The sequence below is a fragment of the Gambusia affinis genome, linkage group LG14 (genome assembly GCF_019740435.1).
Source record: "Gambusia affinis linkage group LG14, SWU_Gaff_1.0, whole genome shotgun sequence".
Taxonomy (NCBI): Eukaryota; Metazoa; Chordata; class Actinopteri; order Cyprinodontiformes; family Poeciliidae; genus Gambusia; species Gambusia affinis.
This window is the reverse complement of record NC_057881.1, coordinates 13,339,415-13,356,591: the sequence shown is the minus strand read 5'-3', so window position 1 is coordinate 13,356,591 and position 17,177 is coordinate 13,339,415. Positions and strand designations below refer to the sequence as shown.

The 17,177-nt window shown below is 37.3% G+C and overlaps 5 protein-coding genes across 6 annotated transcripts; 3 read left to right on the top strand and 2 right to left on the bottom strand.

Annotated features, from left to right (window-relative positions):
• The first annotated feature begins 41 nt into the window (after positions 1–41).
• On the top strand, positions 42–4,275 carry mterf3 (mitochondrial transcription termination factor 3). Of its 2 annotated transcripts, none has more exons than XM_044137939.1 (8): positions 42–213; positions 1,434–1,789; positions 1,898–2,050; positions 2,147–2,336; positions 2,998–3,145; positions 3,262–3,333; positions 3,432–3,593; positions 3,697–4,275. In XM_044137939.1, exons 2-8 carry the CDS (start codon positions 1,435–1,437, stop codon positions 3,889–3,891), a joined length of 1,275 nt encoding a protein of 424 aa, XP_043993874.1. In that variant the 5' UTR covers positions 42–213; position 1,434; the 3' UTR covers positions 3,892–4,275. The 2 variants fall into 2 exon arrangements, with proteins under 2 accessions (XP_043993874.1, XP_043993873.1); XM_044137938.1 differs by having other exon boundaries at positions 46–213; positions 1,895–2,050.
• A 669-nt stretch (positions 4,276–4,944) lies between these two features.
• Positions 4,945–6,869, top strand: LOC122843288 (cytochrome b-c1 complex subunit 7). The gene is made up of 4 exons (XM_044137935.1): positions 4,945–5,023; positions 5,912–5,980; positions 6,338–6,504; positions 6,655–6,869. The coding sequence occupies exons 1-4, from the start codon at positions 5,005–5,007 to the stop codon at positions 6,730–6,732; spliced, it is 333 nt and encodes a 110-aa protein (XP_043993870.1). The 5' UTR covers positions 4,945–5,004; the 3' UTR covers positions 6,733–6,869.
• Positions 6,870–6,882: 13 nt separating this feature from the next.
• Positions 6,883–10,499, bottom strand: lrrc14b (leucine rich repeat containing 14B). Its single transcript, XM_044137934.1, has 3 exons — positions 10,097–10,499; positions 9,389–10,017; positions 6,883–8,227 (listed from the first exon to the last, which is right to left on the bottom strand). The coding sequence occupies exons 1-3, from the start codon at positions 10,370–10,372 to the stop codon at positions 7,537–7,539; spliced, it is 1,596 nt and encodes a 531-aa protein (XP_043993869.1). The 5' UTR covers positions 10,373–10,499; the 3' UTR covers positions 6,883–7,536.
• A 1,023-nt stretch (positions 10,500–11,522) lies between these two features.
• On the bottom strand, positions 11,523–13,672 carry gatad1 (GATA zinc finger domain containing 1). Its single transcript, XM_044137933.1, has 5 exons — positions 13,222–13,672; positions 12,417–12,539; positions 12,271–12,330; positions 12,000–12,183; positions 11,523–11,929 (listed from the first exon to the last, which is right to left on the bottom strand). Exons 1-5 carry the CDS (start codon positions 13,402–13,404, stop codon positions 11,739–11,741), a joined length of 741 nt encoding a protein of 246 aa, XP_043993868.1. The 5' UTR covers positions 13,405–13,672; the 3' UTR covers positions 11,523–11,738.
• Positions 13,673–14,340: 668 nt separating this feature from the next.
• Positions 14,341–15,590, top strand: chrac1 (chromatin accessibility complex subunit 1). Its single transcript, XM_044137932.1, has 3 exons — positions 14,341–14,591; positions 14,759–14,885; positions 15,230–15,590. The coding sequence occupies exons 1-3, from the start codon at positions 14,439–14,441 to the stop codon at positions 15,307–15,309; spliced, it is 360 nt and encodes a 119-aa protein (XP_043993867.1). The 5' UTR covers positions 14,341–14,438; the 3' UTR covers positions 15,310–15,590.
• The last annotated feature ends 1,587 nt before the right edge of the window (positions 15,591–17,177 follow it).

Below are 17,177 nucleotides of genomic sequence, written 5' to 3'. Positions count from 1 at the left end.
CAATGTCTTACGTGACAAGTATCTGACCATATTGTATTAAAAACAATAAAACTTCATCGATCAGTGGTCAGAAAACACCGTTATGGAACATTCCGGAATCTGACGTTTGAATATAGCTCTTCCGCTAAAGTCCACGTGAAATCACTTCATATTTCTCAACGTTTCTACATCTCTTCACTTAAGTGTAAGAGAAGATGGTTTGAATAGACAAACGTGAGTAATGTGAATGCCCAGTTATTGTATCGCAGCCTCGGTTAGATCTCGGTTTTGAGGGTTACTGTTGACCTAGCATGTTAGCATCGATGAATCTAGCCAACTCCTTAGAGGACATCAACAGACGCCTAAAATGTTAATTCTCTCCACATAGGTGGCTGATAAGTTGGTATTAAGTTGTTGGGCTCTTCTGTAAATCAGTAATATTTTAATATTTAAACATTATTAAACTTATCATTACATGGAATTATGTTGGTCGAAGGCTAAAAATTATTTGGGGTCTTAGGCAAAACATGTTTTGGGGCCCCACGTACAAAACAACCATCCACAATTAATGATAAGTACAAATTAATTTAACAGTCACGTTTTTGGACTGTGAGAGGTAGCTGAAAAACCCTGAGAAATCTCATCACATTAGTGAGAATATTATGAAAACTTCTTGGAGAAAATAAATCCAGGGTGGCTTTTACACCCAGGACCTTCTTGCTGCAAGACAACACTGCTAACTTCAGCATTGTTCAGTTCATATTTCTTAATTTTATGGCTGCAATTAATTATTTTTTTTATTTTTTTAAATAATTCATTATTATTAATCACTAATTAATAATAATTAATTAATTACTAGTAATTAATTTCTAACTCATCAGACATTCAGTCACTCAGATAATGTGTGCCCATTATTTTATGGGAAAGGATTTATGTGGATATTTATACTGCTTCCAAGTCGAGATTTATAATAGCAAGGAAACTTTTGTCCTGAGATGACAAAATTAGTGATGGGGAGTATTTAAATTTTTTTTTAATGCAAGTCAGTGGTGAACCGTTGTGTGTTCCATCAGTGTAATCAGGATTTTGAATGTATTTTTTAAAAATTCCAGGTTGCAGGTATAGAAAGGTCTACACATTAGATGTAAAGACATCTTTGGAGAACCAGTCAGCAGATGTGTTTTCAACCATCTGACAGCTTATTATTAAGGTCGCCCTTCTATATGCATTTTAAAATGTATTTAAAAAAGAAAAACTTGAAAGACCTGCAAGAGAGGATTAACCAATCAAGATGACAAAACAAGATTTGTGCATGCTAAAATAGCTTAAAAACAAGGTTGGTCTTAACCGCTGTTGTTTGCTGATATTGTTTTACTTAGCTTTATATAAAATGTTTTTTAATTGTTCTGAGCTCCAAGCTTTCTTTTCCCAAACTGTGTTTTAATATCTTTCAGAATGAGCATGTTCTCTACCTGTGCCAAGTTGTGCCTGCAATGCAGAGGTCTTCTTTTGCTGAAGAACAGCGCTCATCTGCACAATGTCCACGTTCTACGTAGTACGACTGTGGGCAAATCAACCAGAATCAGTAACGGGCTTTTATCCAGAGGAAATCACACAGCAGCTCAGTCAAGACTGAATTGGAAACGGCAAACATCCTGCTATTATGATTATACAGCAAAATATCTGACAACTGAGGCGAAGGAAAGCAAGCATACAGAAGACGTGCCCAGAACAGACGTCCCTGAATACAAGCCTGCTCTGGTGCCAACAGTACATGCTTTACCACTGCCCCAAAATCAGATTTTTGTTGGTATGTATGTAACATACTAAACAGAATTTGTTGTTGACTTGGAGACAAAATATTCATCCTGGGAAAACTGAATTGCTTCTGACTGTTTCTGTTTTCTACATGAAGAAGACTTGGAGGCTGATGACAAACTTTCAGCGTTGGAGGAAATCAGTGACGAGGAAGCTGTTGGCATTTCTATTCCTTCTTTTATTCCTCTAACCTCAGACTCTCTTCAAGAATATGTTGACAAGTCGGAGACACTTACAAAGCTGGTGCAGCTCGGTAAACTCACCATAAAGATTTTTACCCCCCTTTAGTACAGAGGTAGGACCAGGTAAATAGCGTCTTATTAACTCTTTCAGTCTCCTCTCATTGCAGGGGTCAGCCTGTGGAAGCTGGAGCGAAGGCCCAACGTTGGCTCCATGTTGCTTAGACTTGACTTCAACAGAGATGTAGCACCTTGCCTATTGTTTCTGAAAGAGATTGGAGTGGAGGACTCACGCTTGGGCTACATCATCTCGCACAACCCATTCATCCTCTCCGAGAACTTGGAAAACTTGCAGACCAGGTAACATGAAAATATAGAGTGCAATGCAAAATTATTTGCATTCCTTCATCTTTTTATCTTTCTTCACAATACAGTCACAAACGTCAGTGTATTTTATAGGGATTTTATGTGCATAGTTGTGAGATTGAAAGAAAATATTGTTTTCAATTTTCTTAAATGTTAAATATGAAAAGTTGCAGAGTTAACATGGCGGTTTTGCCTGCTCCTCTGATAATGCTCTCCTTTCCAGGTCTGCTTTCCAGCTGTTCAATGCTTGTTCCATTTTTCAGATAATATTGATGCTCCATGAGATCTTCAAGAATTGGCATGCTATTTTATAACTTAACCCCCATTGAAAAAATAACTCACAGGTAGTCAGTATTTTCCATTTTGGTTACTTCTGGTTGTAGTGGATTTTCTTAAGGGTTATCAGAGAAATGGGGGCTCTGTTAAAGACACATATCACACTTTTATGATTCTATTTTTCAAAAGATCTGAAAGCCATCTATGTTCTTTTTCCACGTTTCTCTATAACATAAAGTCCCAATAAAGTGCATTAATGTTGGTTGTTGTAGCGTCGCATAATACGGAAAACAGAGAAATGAATATAAATATTAGACACATGTTGACATTTCCTCCTCTAGATTGTCTGTATTGATCATGTTTTCTCTTTTCTATCAAGAGTGAACTATCTGAAGTCGAGGAAGTTCAGTGCAGAAACGGTTGCATCTATGGTCTCGAGAGCACCATATCTTCTTAACTTCAGCGTGAAGAGGTTGGACAACAGGCTAGGCTTTTTTCAGCAGCAGCTCAAACTCAGTGCTTCCAACGTAGGTTGTCGGAAATCATAAAAGATCATATGAAAATATTTTTTAAATGGGCAGGGGTTTTTCTTTTTCTTGTAATGATGAGCGGTAAGCACTAATAATTTCACATATGTCTGCAGACGCGGAATGTTGTTGCTCGTCTCCCCAGATTACTGTGTGGGAGCTTGGAGCCTGTTAAAGAAAACTTAAAGGTATCGAGTCAAAGCTTGATATTGGAAAAATCATAGCTTGAGTTTATTTAGATGATAAACAAAATACTTTTTTTTTTTTATGTGTGTGTGTTCTGCAGGTGTGCGAAATAGAGTTTGGCTTTAAGCAAAACGAGATCCAGCACATTGTTATTGCGGTCCCAAAGGTTTTGACAGCCAATAAAAGGAAGCTAACCCAGATATTTGACTTTGTTCACAACACCATGAAAGTTCCCCATCACCTGATCACAAAGTTTCCACAGGTAGGTGACCATGGCCATTTGTTATGTCTGTCTCTTACTCAATTTTGCTTAATGTTTGGGCTGATCTATAATGTTAAAACTCAATTTTTTTATTGTCTTTCAGGTTCTCAACTCAAAGTTCTTGCGTCTCAGAGAGCGCCACTTGTTTCTCGAGTATCTTGGGAAAGCTCAGTATGACCCAGATCTGCCCAGCTACATCTCACTGGACCGCTTGGCGACCCTGCCAGATGAGAACTTTTGCACAGATCTCGCAATGGCCACATTGGAAGATTTTTATTTGTTTCAAAAGACTCTTTGATTCTTCAGGATACAAAGTTAAAAGTGATACAAAAACCACACTGGATACATGCAGTGGATTCGCATCCATAAGATGTTTGTGAACATGTTGCCAAAAATTATCCAAGGCAACTTGTGTGCGAAAACTATTCTTAGCAAAGAATATAACTGATATATGTTCAGTTTAATTTACATTTTTTTCCTGTGGTTTAAATGTATAAACTCATGTACATAAAACAGGATTTGTTCTAAAATATTAAAATGAAACATTGATATAGTTTAACTAGTTCTGTTTCTTTCTTGTTTAATTAAATTTTATGCATCATGTTGTCCTGGTTTACTGCATATTTCGACTGTAAAGCTTGAAATTTCTCTAAAACAGTAAAAGTAAACTATATTAATGCTGCCTGGCCTCTGAGTTCAGTTCTTTTCTCCTGGTGGATTTGATGAATGACTTCACCAAAATGCAAAGACCCTTGTCTTAAAAAAATTCTAAAAACTAAACAGTTTCACTGTAGTCACTCCTACTAAAAGGCTCTGTAAGCTCTCTACACTGTATTTCTGGTGGAATTTTTTCTTTTTTTGGTCCAATTTTGGAAGACCAAGTAGGGGAATTATGTGGGATCTACCAAATTAAATGTGGGGTTGTAACAATTAATGTCTAAATTAAACGGTGATGTGATTATTTAAAAAAAATAAGTAGTTTGCCATATTAAAGTTTCAGATAAAATGTAAATTTTATGTTTCATACATTTCAGGAATAAAATGTAAAATTTCATTTGTTAACATCACTGGCTGATCAGATCAGCAAGAAGGAACTAATATTGAAAAATCTACTTTGTTTAAAAATATAACTGAAATAACCTTTTCTGTCCTTCAGAGGGAAATTTAAAAAATGAATAAAGAAAGAACTTTGCTGTATATCTTTTTTTTGTTTTATAGAATGGATTCTTAAAATTACCAGCCAAAAAACTTTTCCTTTAAGTCTTTGAAGATATGCTATTTTTCTTTAATAAAAAAAAAACATTAGAAGAGGTCAATACTCCCAGGTTTTTCCGGACAGGTTTTATTAAATTCTCCGCTGAGCCGCCTTTTACCCACAATACACTGCGGTCGCTCCCTCTTAGTGGTAAACATGGCGTCCAGGGCACCAGGTAATCGAACATCGCTTCTGATTTGTAAGACGTTTCCATACCTTTAAATATATCGTCATGTTCATATTGAATGAACCGTATTACATTGTCAAACACGGTGTTGTGAAACTGTATATCCTCTGCCTCAAAATGACTTTATTGCCCCTCTAATATACGTGTGTCCTTAATGTCCCCTTGCTAACTGATGCTAACAAGTCGGCTAGCGCTACCTTAGCATTCACCGTTATGGAAAACTATTTGAAAAACGTGTATATGTAATACATTTTTAGACTTTTTTTGTACATGTTGCTCAAGAAATTAGTGCAGTGGGAGCTTGGTGAACATTATTTTCTGCGCACAACCTTTTATTATGTAAATACTTATAGCCGGCTAATCTAAATTGTGCTGTGTCCTATTTCATTACACAGCTAATGTCAGATAAAACTCGGCTTCAAGAGAAAACTCTTGACATAGCTTTGTTGTATGTTTTAATTGTTCGATTCTCTAGCTTCTCTACATTGCATTATCAAGGGACTTTCAGTAAAGACTTGACAAAGCAAGTTATTTTTAACAAAATAAAAATGTAAATTAAGACATTCATTATCTAACATGCTATGTAGTGTATTCAAAACATTTTACTCACCTTTAGGGACGTTAACAATAGTTTTAGCTATTTAACATTATTTTACATAGCTTTTGAGATGGAGATATCTCAAAAGCTATGAGATATCATAGCTTTTGATATCTCAAAAAGCTATGAGATATAGCTTTTTAGCTATATCAGTGTGTTGCAGCTGATTTGCTTTTTTCTTTACTGTTATTTTTGATGTATTGAGGAGTTTGTAGGCTTTTTTCTTTCATTTTCTAAGTGCCATTAAATGATTTTTGTGTTCTTTCTTCATGTTACAGTGGTGACGGGCAGGTTCATGCTTGGTGTCCGCAAGTGGTATTACAATATGTGTGGCTTCAACAAGCTTGGTAAGTCAATTAAAGTTTGTTATAAAGTAGAGTTTCAAAACACCAAGAAAAGGTTTATGATGACACCCAGAAAATGAGACTCTTGTAAAGCTTAAGCAAGAATAAACTGGGACTCTGTATCTTATTTTTGCTACAAGATAAGTGGCAGGGAGATTTAACAGTTTACCAATGAAAAGAAGCTATAATGAAGTCATTACTTTGTCAATTGTGATGATAACTAAAGGGAAAAAGTATGGTAATATTGCAGTTGTGGCTGAAATTTTACTAATATTACATATTAGTCGTGAGAAATCATCTACACTAATGACAATGGTTTTTTTGAATTTTCAGTAAATGAATGTGTTTTTTTTTTTGCAGGTTTAATGCGGGATGACACAATATATGAGGACTCAGATGTGAAGGAGGCCCTGAGGAGGCTTCCAGAAAACGTTGGTAACGACAGGATGTTCAGGATCAAGAGAGCCCTGGATCTCTCCATGAAGCAGCAGATTCTCCCAAAAGACCAGTGGACAAAATACGAGGAGGTAAGTTCACAAGGGAATAATACTCTTTATGTCTTGCATTTATGAAGGAGCTACTAAAGTACTGAATCACAAAATAAACTTTTCACGTTGACATCATTTTGTCAACTGCTACCAGTCATTTATTCTCATAGCCTATTATGTTTTTGTCAGGATGTCAACTATCTGACACCATACCTGGAGGAGGTGATCCGTGAGAGGAAAGAAAGGGAGGAATGGATGAAGAAATAACACTTTCCTATCATGGTTGTTAAATCTTATATGGTTGGTGTATAATTGTTCCCTGGTGTACTATGTAAAGTTTTAAAATGAAATGTAGCCTGTATGGAGGAAAAAAGACCAGTAAGTAAATGTACATTTATAAAGGACTGAAGTATCTGATTTGTTTTTTTTCTTTTTATAGTTTATTGACATGACACTATAAAACACATCTCTGCACTCAGTAATACATTGCAGTTCTTCCATCTCAAATACAATAATTTCTATGTATTTTAGTGATAGACCAACACAATGGATGAAACGCGATTTAAAATATTTTACAAGATATCTGAATCCTTTAGATAAATCTTTTGAAACATCTCATGTGGCATTACATCTGTTTTACAGTGGTTCTGTTTATACAAGTGGTTCTGTTTATTAATTGGGAGACTTCTGAAAGAAATTGGTTACATTTATTTGGACTATAGGAGAAAACCAATTTTCTTAATTTTGCAGTGTGTTGGTCGATCATAAAATCCCAGTACAACTTCTTGAAACCTGCAGTTTTAACATGATATGCAATAATTTAAAGAGAGTATGAATACTTTTTAAGGTACTGTAGTCATCAGATGCTCCCATCACTAAATTGATCTCCATTCCACTTTTGTGGAGGTACTTAGACAAAATAGAGACAAGTTTAATAATTTTAAAATGAATATGCCTGAATTTAAAAACAAGGATTCATGTACATTCCTTAAAAATCACTTAATTTTAAAGATGTGCTTCATTTAGATGTGTTCAAAGCCTCTGATAAAATCCTTCATGTCCATCTGTTGCTCACCAGGCATTCTCATTTCCTCTCTGGGCCTGTGATCTCCTGGTGTCCACATCTGTTATTGTACCTATAAAATTTCCAATCACACTGTTGAAAGATTTTAGCATTGACAACCCGAGTTCATTGTTGGTTTCATTAATGTCTGGGTCGTAGGCCCCCATGAGGGGGGTGCACACCTCCACTTCTCCTCTGCCAGCTCGCTCCAAGATGCCCAAAAGCTGACCCCTGGTCTGCTGAAACAAATCTCTGTTGTAGTCCAACAAGACCGCATCTTCAAGAGGATAAGCGACACCCTCAGAGTAGCAATCTCGGGGTGCAGGTACCTCTATGTACCTCAGTTTAGGAAACCCTGTTGTCAGCGTGGAGAACAACCTTCTCAAAGTGACAGAGCTGAGAGGATTTCCCAGAAGCTTTAGCTCTTGTAGCGCCTGGCAGGGAGACAGAGCATTGGTGAAGGTGGTTAGGTGGTCGTCCTTAATGTCGCACTCCTCGAGGACGAGTGTCTTCAACGTTGCAGAGTAGCGACTCAGGAGTTTGTGGAATGCGGTGGAAAAAGAGCCGAAGATGTCATGTCCACTGAGGTCGAGGTGGACTAGGGATTCACTGTGCAGACTGTTGGCCAGGTAGGTCATGTCCACGCGGTTCAGGCAGCAGTTAGCCAGCTCCAGACACTTCAGTGGTGTATTAAGAGGGCTGGGGAAGGTAAAGACATAATTCAGAGTTGGGAAAATAGAGTCCTAGCCTATCTGACATAGTTTTATATAATTATTAGAGAACACTAAGTAGCTTTGTTTGGATAAACAAATCTAATTCATATCATCACTGTAAAATATATAAGAATGACTTTTTAGTTTGGAAAACATGTTCATTTATTTTGTATACAAGGTTCTTCACGGTTTGTCCCCACCACTGCTAACAGACTGTAGCAGTTAGTGGAGAGGGAAGAGAGTAAAATACCATTAAGGGCAAAGTTTTATTACTTAATTCCAGTGTATTTACTGTTGAGGAGACTTCTAGAGGCAAATATTGACTACTTTGACTTGGGCTATTATGTAAAATCCTAATTTTAAAATAAAATAGATAATCCAGTAAGGTAAGAAAATGTCAAAACATTGAAGACCACTTCAATGTTTTGACATTTTCTTACCTTAATACTTTTGAATGGGTCTGTCCCTGACTGACTTGGTGCTGTCTGTCCTCACTGGCATCGTATCAGCAACTTTAACAACAAAATACCATCCATTGTTAAACTAGAACATTTAGCTGCCAAAGAATAGGAGAGCTATTACAAGAAGTGCATACCTTATTTATATTTATAGAAAAAACAAACCTCAGGTGACCTTGTTCGAAGGTTGCAGCAGTGGGAGATATCGATTTAAAGTTTTATCACAGTATTTTGTGGTACTATTTTGATAACCTAAGAATAAGACAATAAGAACTATTTATTTCTACTGTTTTAGGTAACTGTGTGGCTGTGGCTGCATGAAATAGCAATCATAGCCCCACAAACACAAATACTGCTCTTGCAAGTTATTCCCTTGTGTGATCTTTAAGATGCTGCTGATCTTTAAGAGATCAGCAGCATAAAACAGCGTGATTTGTATCACTAAACTGCACATAACTGCATTTAGTCATATTTTCAAATTGATATTTATTGATACTCTCATTGAACAAAGAGTTGAGAAAATAGTAAATATAACAATTCTGAGACTACAAACATTTTGGGGTGTTTTTAAACATCAATTGGAATTTATTGTGACAACAATAAATCAAAATTCTTACGACAAGAAATGTCTCAATAAATAACAAACGATACAATAAATGCCCACCAGTATAGATAGTTGATGTACTCACCACAGCAATCGGCGAAGATGTCCAGTTAGAGTCGAGAACCCAACATAAAGCTCAGTAAGGTTGCCAAGTTGTGCCAGCAGATGCCCAATGGTTGCTAGGAGATCATCATCATCAGCACCCAGCCTCCTAACATCCAGCGCCCCCGCTGGTAGCGCCAGAGACTGCAGCTTGGGAAACTCCACCCTGGACAGCAACACTTCCAGGTGTGTGGCCTCCAGGGGAACATTGTGGACCACCTCCAGCTTCGTTATGGATTCAGGCTCTGCCAGACGAAGGACGTAGAAGAGCTGCTTGAGAGCGAGGGAGTCGGCTCTAAAGCTAACAAAGCGAACCTTCAGAGGACAGTAGCGGAGAAGCAGGAAGGCCTGAGCCACCAGCTCATAGCTTCGGCCTGTCACAAATCCATTCAGAAGGACATCGATTGATGTTTCAAAAGCAGATGGGCTCACGTCACTCGCCTGCATGGCCACCATGGTCTCATAGCACATTTGGGTCAGGAGCTGGGTTCGAGCCCACCGACCCATGGTGAACTTGCATGGACAGGCTTGGTGCTCAATGTCTTTGAGGGCAGTCAGGTCCACTACATGCAAACTTTTTGCATATGTTCTTGGGGGAGACAGCACATAGTCCTGTAAGAGAATATCATCACCAAGTCATAGAGGCAAAAACATAACTCAGCCTGAACATCCAAACCAATGTAGGGTTTACCTTTAGGCCAGTGAGAACTGCTTGTAGGCAGGTCCGGCAGGTGCAGGAGGTGAGGTCCAGCTCACAGTCAGAGGATCTCCCCAGGAGTCTCTGCATGTTGAGCTCTGGCAGAGGCCACGTCTGGACCAAATCATGCAGCAGCTCGGCCTGCTCATGGAGGTAGCAGGCCTTGAAGAGGAGCGGATAGAGGTTGAAAGACACGCAGCTTAGGTTCCCTAAAGCCGCTGAACCTGTCTGGATGAAGCCCTCAGCTGCAAGGAAGCGCAGGGACTTCATGTTCTCCAGGTGTGGGAGGCGGAAAGTAGAAGAAGAAAGATTTTCCTGATTTTACTGGGTTTTTACTGTGGTATTCATCCAGAATGGGCTTGCTGTGGTTCAGCAGCAGCAATATGTGGTTTATGGGGGTCTTGTGATAGGTAAGAGCGTTGGGGCTATTAATAGAAACAGCTGTCTCATGTCCTTCGTCAGGGTACACTGTCTGACTTTCAACAGAGATAAGTGGAAACAACATTCGAATGCTGCTGGGAAAATTTCCACTAATAACTAAATTGTTAATTAACCTTCATTGTTTAGTGAATAAATAATATTTAACATAATTGGTACAATTTCACTTTGGCCCCACTCAGAAACTTGAGTGAAACCTATAGGATTCAAAGCTTGAGTTTTTATTGTCAACTTTGTTGACAATATTGGAATAGTAAATATTATGTTCATAATTCAGTGCATTAACTCTTCATTATATAATCTTTTAGCTTGTTACACGTTCACACTCCTTTTGTACAAAGTGGAGTGAAAAATTATGACATCTTTATTTCTAACTTCATCTGTTAAATTTATCTCACCATTATGTTATATTCTTTCCTTTTACTTTTTAATTCTTCTGTGTTTTTACTGTGAAAAATAAGTGCACAATATAAAATAATGTCACCAAAGAAGAAATATATATGATGAAGCAAGAAAACATCTCTGACCTAAATTAAAACCATAAACTATTTTAATAATTACATATCCATGACATGATGCAAAAGATTATCTTGAAAAGAAATGTCACGATGTTGGAAGAAATAATTTAATGCAATGATATCAAAAGATATTTGCATTTTTAAATTTATACAGCACTACCTACATCACTTTTTTGTGGTCTTACTAGAAAAACTTTTTTTTTTATGAAATAAATTCTCCCGATCGTAGTAGGGGATTCAAGGTCACTGTATTACTAATAGAAGCTAATGTTTCTGGAATTAAAATATGATAATCCAGGAGGCACTTTTGATTAAATGTAGAGCATCCACTTGTTCCCTTTAATATAGAGAAGCAACAGCTCTACTCTTCAGACAGCAGGCCTCATCACATCTGTACAGAGATAAAAAAAAAAAGATCTAACCATTTTGTTTTGTTCTCTAAAAATAAAAAGAAACACTGACACTTTCAAGAACTTTTTTTAATTGTCAAATACAAAAGTATTAATCCAATGTTTCAGCTGTGTAAACAGGTTCCTTAAAATGTAGTTACAAATGGTTTGTCTCAAAATCAGATTGCAACTTGCCTTTAAACTGAAATAAGTTTGTTTTCTCTATAATACACATATATACATTCAACTGCTTCAAAGAAACAGCATAAGTCCATATATGAGAAAGTCCTATTAACTGGCGATGCTGGCAGACTCTTTAGCAGCCAGCGTAGATGTAGGTCCTATGTGTGTCCAGATGAAGCCTTTTTCGGGACATAGAGGGATGGTGGGGAACGGAGAGCTGCGTGACTTGAAATATTCAGAGGGGGCGTGGCACACAAACTCCAAATAGTCCATCTTCCTGGGCAGATCCTCCTCTGGTCCTAATAAAAAGCACAGAGCTTAAAACCATGCCAAACAAATCAGAGCAAAATGTGTTAACAGATCGCTTACCAATAATGTACGTCCCTGGATCAAAGTGGTCGCTTGGACTGGCCTGAGTGGGGATTAGCCATGTCAGAGCTGCACTCTTTTCACAGTACTGGTCCTGCACAAATCCTCTGATCTGAGCATAGTACGGCTTCCCGTCGTCTTCATCTATAACCCTGATCACATCACCTATCTGGTAATACACACCCTGTGAACACAAAAGGAGGTTCTGGGTTTTTATATGATCACTTTTAAATAAAAACACTGAAAAAAAACCACAGTGATCACCCCATACCTTGTAGAATAAAGATTCTGATGTGATGATTGTTGACACTGATTCTGGCGCTTTGATTGGCTGTACAGGAGAATAGTCAAGTGTCAAATGCTTTATAAAGCAGTACAAATATGGAAAAAAATAAATAAATAAAATGAGCAGCCTACATTTTTGAGTTTGAAAATGTGTCTCCTTCCTTTGCCTTTTGTTGAAACCTTTTTCTCAGAGGCAGGAGCTTTGTACTTGGTGCTTCTCAACCGTGCAGACCTCCTGTGGATTTCCTGCTTGGACTAGAAATCCCCCCTCCCCAACAAATTTTAAATATGGAATCTTACTCTCAAAACAGTTGGACCAGCCTGATATTGTTTAATTTGTAAAACATTAGGGAATCATTCTTTCTTCCAATGGATAAAAAAACAAACTCTGAAATGACTATGACAGTGTGTTATAATGGAAACTGTTGTAGTGTTTATTTTGGCTAAATGTATTTTATTTTTTGATTCATATGAGTAGTACAAGCTGATACAACACTACCGTCACGTTGGGAGTGACATTCTGTAGCCATACATATTTATTTGCAAGCTATTATTCCCATAAAACTTCCCCACACTCTTAATATTAGAATGAATAAATGACGTAAAATATGAGACTACAAGTTCTAGCCCATAATCCTAAATAATATGTTTCACATTTACTTTTGCTGAGTAACAAAGCATATATTGTTTATTTCTATCAATAATCTTATTACAGTGAAAATAAAACGGAAGCCAAAGCGACCTCTGCTCTTCATATGCTTAACTGCCGCCAGGGGGTGGTATTGAGCGGTTTTGTTGATGCACCACACAAGTCTAATAATATCCATCTACCGTCATCTCTCTGGTTTCAAAAATACATGAGAAAATAAGCTATAAATATATCAATGTACTGTAATTATTTAGGCCACGCTCAAAGCATCTCTTCGGTGTGACTGACCTGTTTTCCGCCTCCGTTGCTGGGCTGAGTGCTGGTGGAAACGGAGGGTCCAGAAGCTCCACCGCCGCTGCTGGTCTTTCCTGTGCAGTTATTGCACAGTATTTCACCCTGGTTTCCCTTCTTCCACATTGAGGAAGAGTTCGTCTTACAGACGGAGCAGCACGGTTTCAAACCCAGAGGCATTTTTACCGCTCACACAACAGTGTTCAACAAAAAAATTAGATGGAGCTCCTCGATCTGGTGCCCGACAACAGTTTACTATCAAAACCCTCACCTGTGAAGCTGCCGCAAATTACAGCGACATTTATTAATTCAAATAAAAGACGTATAACATCTTAAAATAACCAACGCACAAACCAATTAGGTCTGTTTATGTGTGTCGCTATTATCCTTAGCAGCGGTCCTGCTCTTGTTCTGCGCTTCTTCCTCTGATGTTAAACAAGAGGTTGGGTACAGCGCCACCAACAGGACTGAGACCATACATCAGTCTTAATTTAATACACAAAAATTACAAAAATAAAAGTAAAAGTTTTAGTAATTTTTATTAAGTATGAAAAACCCAACTATTTCTTTCTCTAAAAAATATTTATTAGACACAATAAATAAAGAAAATTATTATCCAGCAAATCTGAGTCAAAACAACTTTCTGTGGGTAAAATAGTTATTGTAGTTCTTTCACAATAAAGCAGGGCTGGTCCAATATTGTTTGAGGGCTTAATCAAAAAATTGATTTGGGCCCCTCTTCCTGATAAGAACATCCCTTTTACTGACAACATTTTATAATAATAATAAAATAATAATAATAACTAAACACATTTCTTTATATATTAGGTCCTCATTACATTTGAAATCTCTCTCTCTCTATATATATATATATATATATATATATATATATCCAAAGCTAGAAACAGATTACCAAGCTGTCTATAATACTTTTTCAGTCTGAGAAAAACATATTTAACTAGTATGTAGTAGTAAAATATTTTTCTGCCAAGAACAACAGGACTTTTGATTTTACAGTCACAAAGATATGTTTGGATATGTTTGGCAAAGTTACACGTCACATTCAATTATAATTTGAACCTTCCAGTAGGTGGCGCTAATCCTTGGTAAAGACCGCCAAAGAAAAGGAAGACGACGAAGAAGAAACGAAATGCGTCACAATTCAAAACAGTACTGGAAGTTAACAGTAGAGTGTGTTTATTCCATTTTAAAGAATGTCTCAAACTAATTCAGGAAAAGACAGCCAAGCATCAGAAACTAAAAAGGCAATCTCACTACCGATCTCCAGAGTGCGACTGATCATGAAGAGCTCCCCGGATGTCTCCAGCATCAATCAGGACGCTCTCTTTCTCACCACCAAGGCTACCGTAAGCTGTTGTTACAAGCTAAACTGAATTTCTTATTAGCAGAACTGGAAAATCAGAGGTTTATTGTTTTGAAGATGTTTGTTTTAGAGTTTTAACTGGAGATTTCTAATTGACCAACCCGGGCGTTGTTGTTGTTGTTGCTGCTGCTCCTGCTGCTGATGATACAGGAGCTGTTTGTGCAGCATCTGGCTCTGACCTCCTTTAACAACCGCTCCCAGACGGAAGCTAACTCCCTGGACTACAGCGACCTGGCTAAAACCGCAGAGGAGAGCGACACTTTCCACTTCCTCACAGGTGAGAAACCCGACTCACCTGAAACTATCAACCTTCAGCTGCTCATAATTAGTGTGTAAATGATGTTACTGATACTTCAAGGAAAACTGCAGACATAAAATGCGTTTACGGCTTTGTGAAATATTCTACCGTTGGTTCATCACAAGACATTTAAGATTATATTAATAAGAATATGGATTATTTACATAATCTATATTTAAAGGGTTAAATAGCTGTGTTTGTACATTAGTACTTTATCTGGTCTTATTACTGAAATATATGAAGTAACGTTGAAGCTGGACAAGTAGTGAATTTATGTCGTGTAACCTTTTTCTCCCTCTCTCTCTTGTTTTTTTACTTGACAGATATTTTGCCAAAAAAAATCCTTGCTCAAGATTATCTGAAGTCTCTGGAAGAAATTCAAGATGAAGACAGTGATTTCTGATAAGGAGAGAACTTATTTTCCAATGTGGACATTTTATCACATGCACTCTGCTGTCTTTGGGAGGAAAAGTGAGGCGGCACATGGACTTCATTACTTTTCAGCTTACTCACTTGGTTCATGTAGAAATTTTAGAAAAAAGAAAAGAGGTTTACGAATGGAAAACTATGTACACCAAGAATATTAAATGATGTCCCTCGGATCAACTTTTACTCACGCAGCCCCAGGAGGATGTAGGTGATAAATAACTGCAACCAAATAAAATGTTTTAACCCTGCTCCAAAGATAAAGGCTGTTAAATGAGTTTTTAACCCCAACACCTAGTGTTATACAAAGGTTTCTACAAATCTTGAACTACTTCCTAAATTGCTATGTTAAAACCTTAAACCTTATGGGGATTTTATGCTAGACCAACAGAAAGAGGTAGATAATTGTGAAGGGCAAAGATGACTTGGGTTTTTCAAAGGGTTTTTGCAAAATGTAATTTGAAAAGTGTGACATTTGTTTGTATTCTGCCAACCCCCCCATGTAAATACTTTATAAAACAGACACTGACTGCATTTACAGCTGCAGGTAAGACTCTATCAGCTTTACCTTTTGTAGATGCTGAAACAGTTGCCTGTTTTTCTTCTTCATAAACAGCTCAAGCTCAGTCAGATTGGATGGAGAGCATCTTTGAACATCAATGCATCTTAAGCAGCCTCCAGCAGGTTTTCTTCAGGGATTGTCCTGTAATTAGCTTCCGTCCATCTTCCCATCAATGCAAACCAACTTTTCTGTGTCCACTGAAGAAGAGCTTCCCCTCGGCATGATGCTGACACCCCACGGTGGTATAGTTTTCGTCACAATTATTGTTTTAACAAAGTATGATGCACTAGAACTACCTGCACCGCTGTAAGTTTTAGCTAATTATTAATCCACTCAGACTCCTGTGATAAATTTTGGTGAACTTGTTTTTAATGCATCATAAAAAGTTTTAGAAAGCAAAAATAGAAAAGCAACTTTTTAAATAACTGACATTAAAATAAATGTATTCTCTCCTCTCCATGCCAACTAAATAAAGTTCTCATTATCTAGAATCTATATTTGCTATGAACCTAAAGCAGAAAAGGCATCAATACTTTCAACACTTTTTGAAAGTATTGATTTCATTTAGTCCATGCAATCTGGGCATGCTGTTCCAATGTTAGCTCATGTCTCATATTTTACTAATGCTATGCAGCCTTGAAGCAGTTGGGTGATGTGTTCAGGGTCTCCCCAAAAATAAGCCATTTGGCATATGTGTCAGAAAGTTACATTTTGGTCTCAACTGAACAAAACATCTTATTCCATACATGGTGATACTAACACCATGTATGGAATAAGTAAACACATTTTTTTATTGTTTTCTTTCAGCACTGATGTGATGGAAGTTGTCCCATGTCAGCTGTGAATCTCTCATTCGGGTGAGCAGCTCTGTGTACATGACGCTGTTTGGTGTCTAATGCTTTCCCCAAATCTCAGAAGACTGGGTTTTATCTTAAGGTCAAGCTGTACTCTCTCTACTGATTGCATTTAGTAAAGGCAGCTAAATACAAATGCATAACACACGTTTCTAATTTTTGTAAAAAAAAAAAAAAATTTAAAAGAAAATGTCGGTCTGTCTGCCTCATGCAATCCAAATAAAATACTTTGAAGTTTGGATTTTATGATCGGAAAAACTGAAAAGGTTCAAGAGGTGTGAAAACTTTCACAGCACTGTGGAGTGTGGAGTTTTGTAGGTTTGGAGTCTTAAATTTGTTTACATTTTTCACAGGTTAAAAGTCCTTAACTTTTTTCCGGCAACCTCCAGTCATGCACAGATTAACTGCACATGAAGGATGGCTATCTCA

Bases quoted from the DNA above. Each gene is read 5' to 3' on its own strand.
- lrrc14b (XM_044137934.1), bottom strand. From the start codon at position 10,372: ATGAAGTCCCTGCGCTTCCTTGCAGCTGAGGGCTTCATCCAGACAGGT. The intron at 10,018-10,096 runs GTAAACCCTACA...ATTCTCTTACAG, and splicing joins CAGTTCTCACTGGCCTAAAG to GACTATGTGCTGTCTCCCCC. The intron at 8,228-9,388 runs GTGAGTACATCA...TACCTTCCCCAG, and splicing joins CATCTTCGCCGATTGCTGTG to CCCTCTTAATACACCACTGA.
- mterf3 (XM_044137938.1), top strand. From the start codon at position 1,435: ATGAGCATGTTCTCTACCTGTGCCAAGTTGTGCCTGCAATGCAGAGGT. The intron at 1,790-1,894 runs GTATGTATGTAA...TTCTACATGAAG, and splicing joins CCAAAATCAGATTTTTGTTG to AAGACTTGGAGGCTGATGAC. The intron at 2,051-2,146 runs GTAAACTCACCA...CTCTCATTGCAG, and splicing joins TACAAAGCTGGTGCAGCTCG to GGGTCAGCCTGTGGAAGCTG.
- chrac1 (XM_044137932.1), top strand. From the start codon at position 14,439: ATGTCTCAAACTAATTCAGGAAAAGACAGCCAAGCATCAGAAACTAAA. The intron at 14,592-14,758 runs GTAAGCTGTTGT...CTGATGATACAG, and splicing joins TTCTCACCACCAAGGCTACC to GAGCTGTTTGTGCAGCATCT. The intron at 14,886-15,229 runs GTGAGAAACCCG...TTTACTTGACAG, and splicing joins CACTTTCCACTTCCTCACAG to ATATTTTGCCAAAAAAAATC.
- LOC122843288 (XM_044137935.1), top strand. The intron at 5,981-6,337 runs GTAAGTCAATTA...TTTTTTTTGCAG, and splicing joins GTGTGGCTTCAACAAGCTTG to GTTTAATGCGGGATGACACA. The intron at 6,505-6,654 runs GTAAGTTCACAA...TGTTTTTGTCAG, and splicing joins AGTGGACAAAATACGAGGAG to GATGTCAACTATCTGACACC.
- gatad1 (XM_044137933.1), bottom strand. From the start codon at position 13,404: ATGCCTCTGGGTTTGAAACCGTGCTGCTCCGTCTGTAAGACGAACTCT. The intron at 12,184-12,270 runs GTATGGGGTGAT...TTGTGTTCACAG, and splicing joins CAGAATCTTTATTCTACAAG to GGTGTGTATTACCAGATAGG. The intron at 11,930-11,999 runs GTAAGCGATCTG...GCTTTTTATTAG, and splicing joins TCCAGGGACGTACATTATTG to GACCAGAGGAGGATCTGCCC.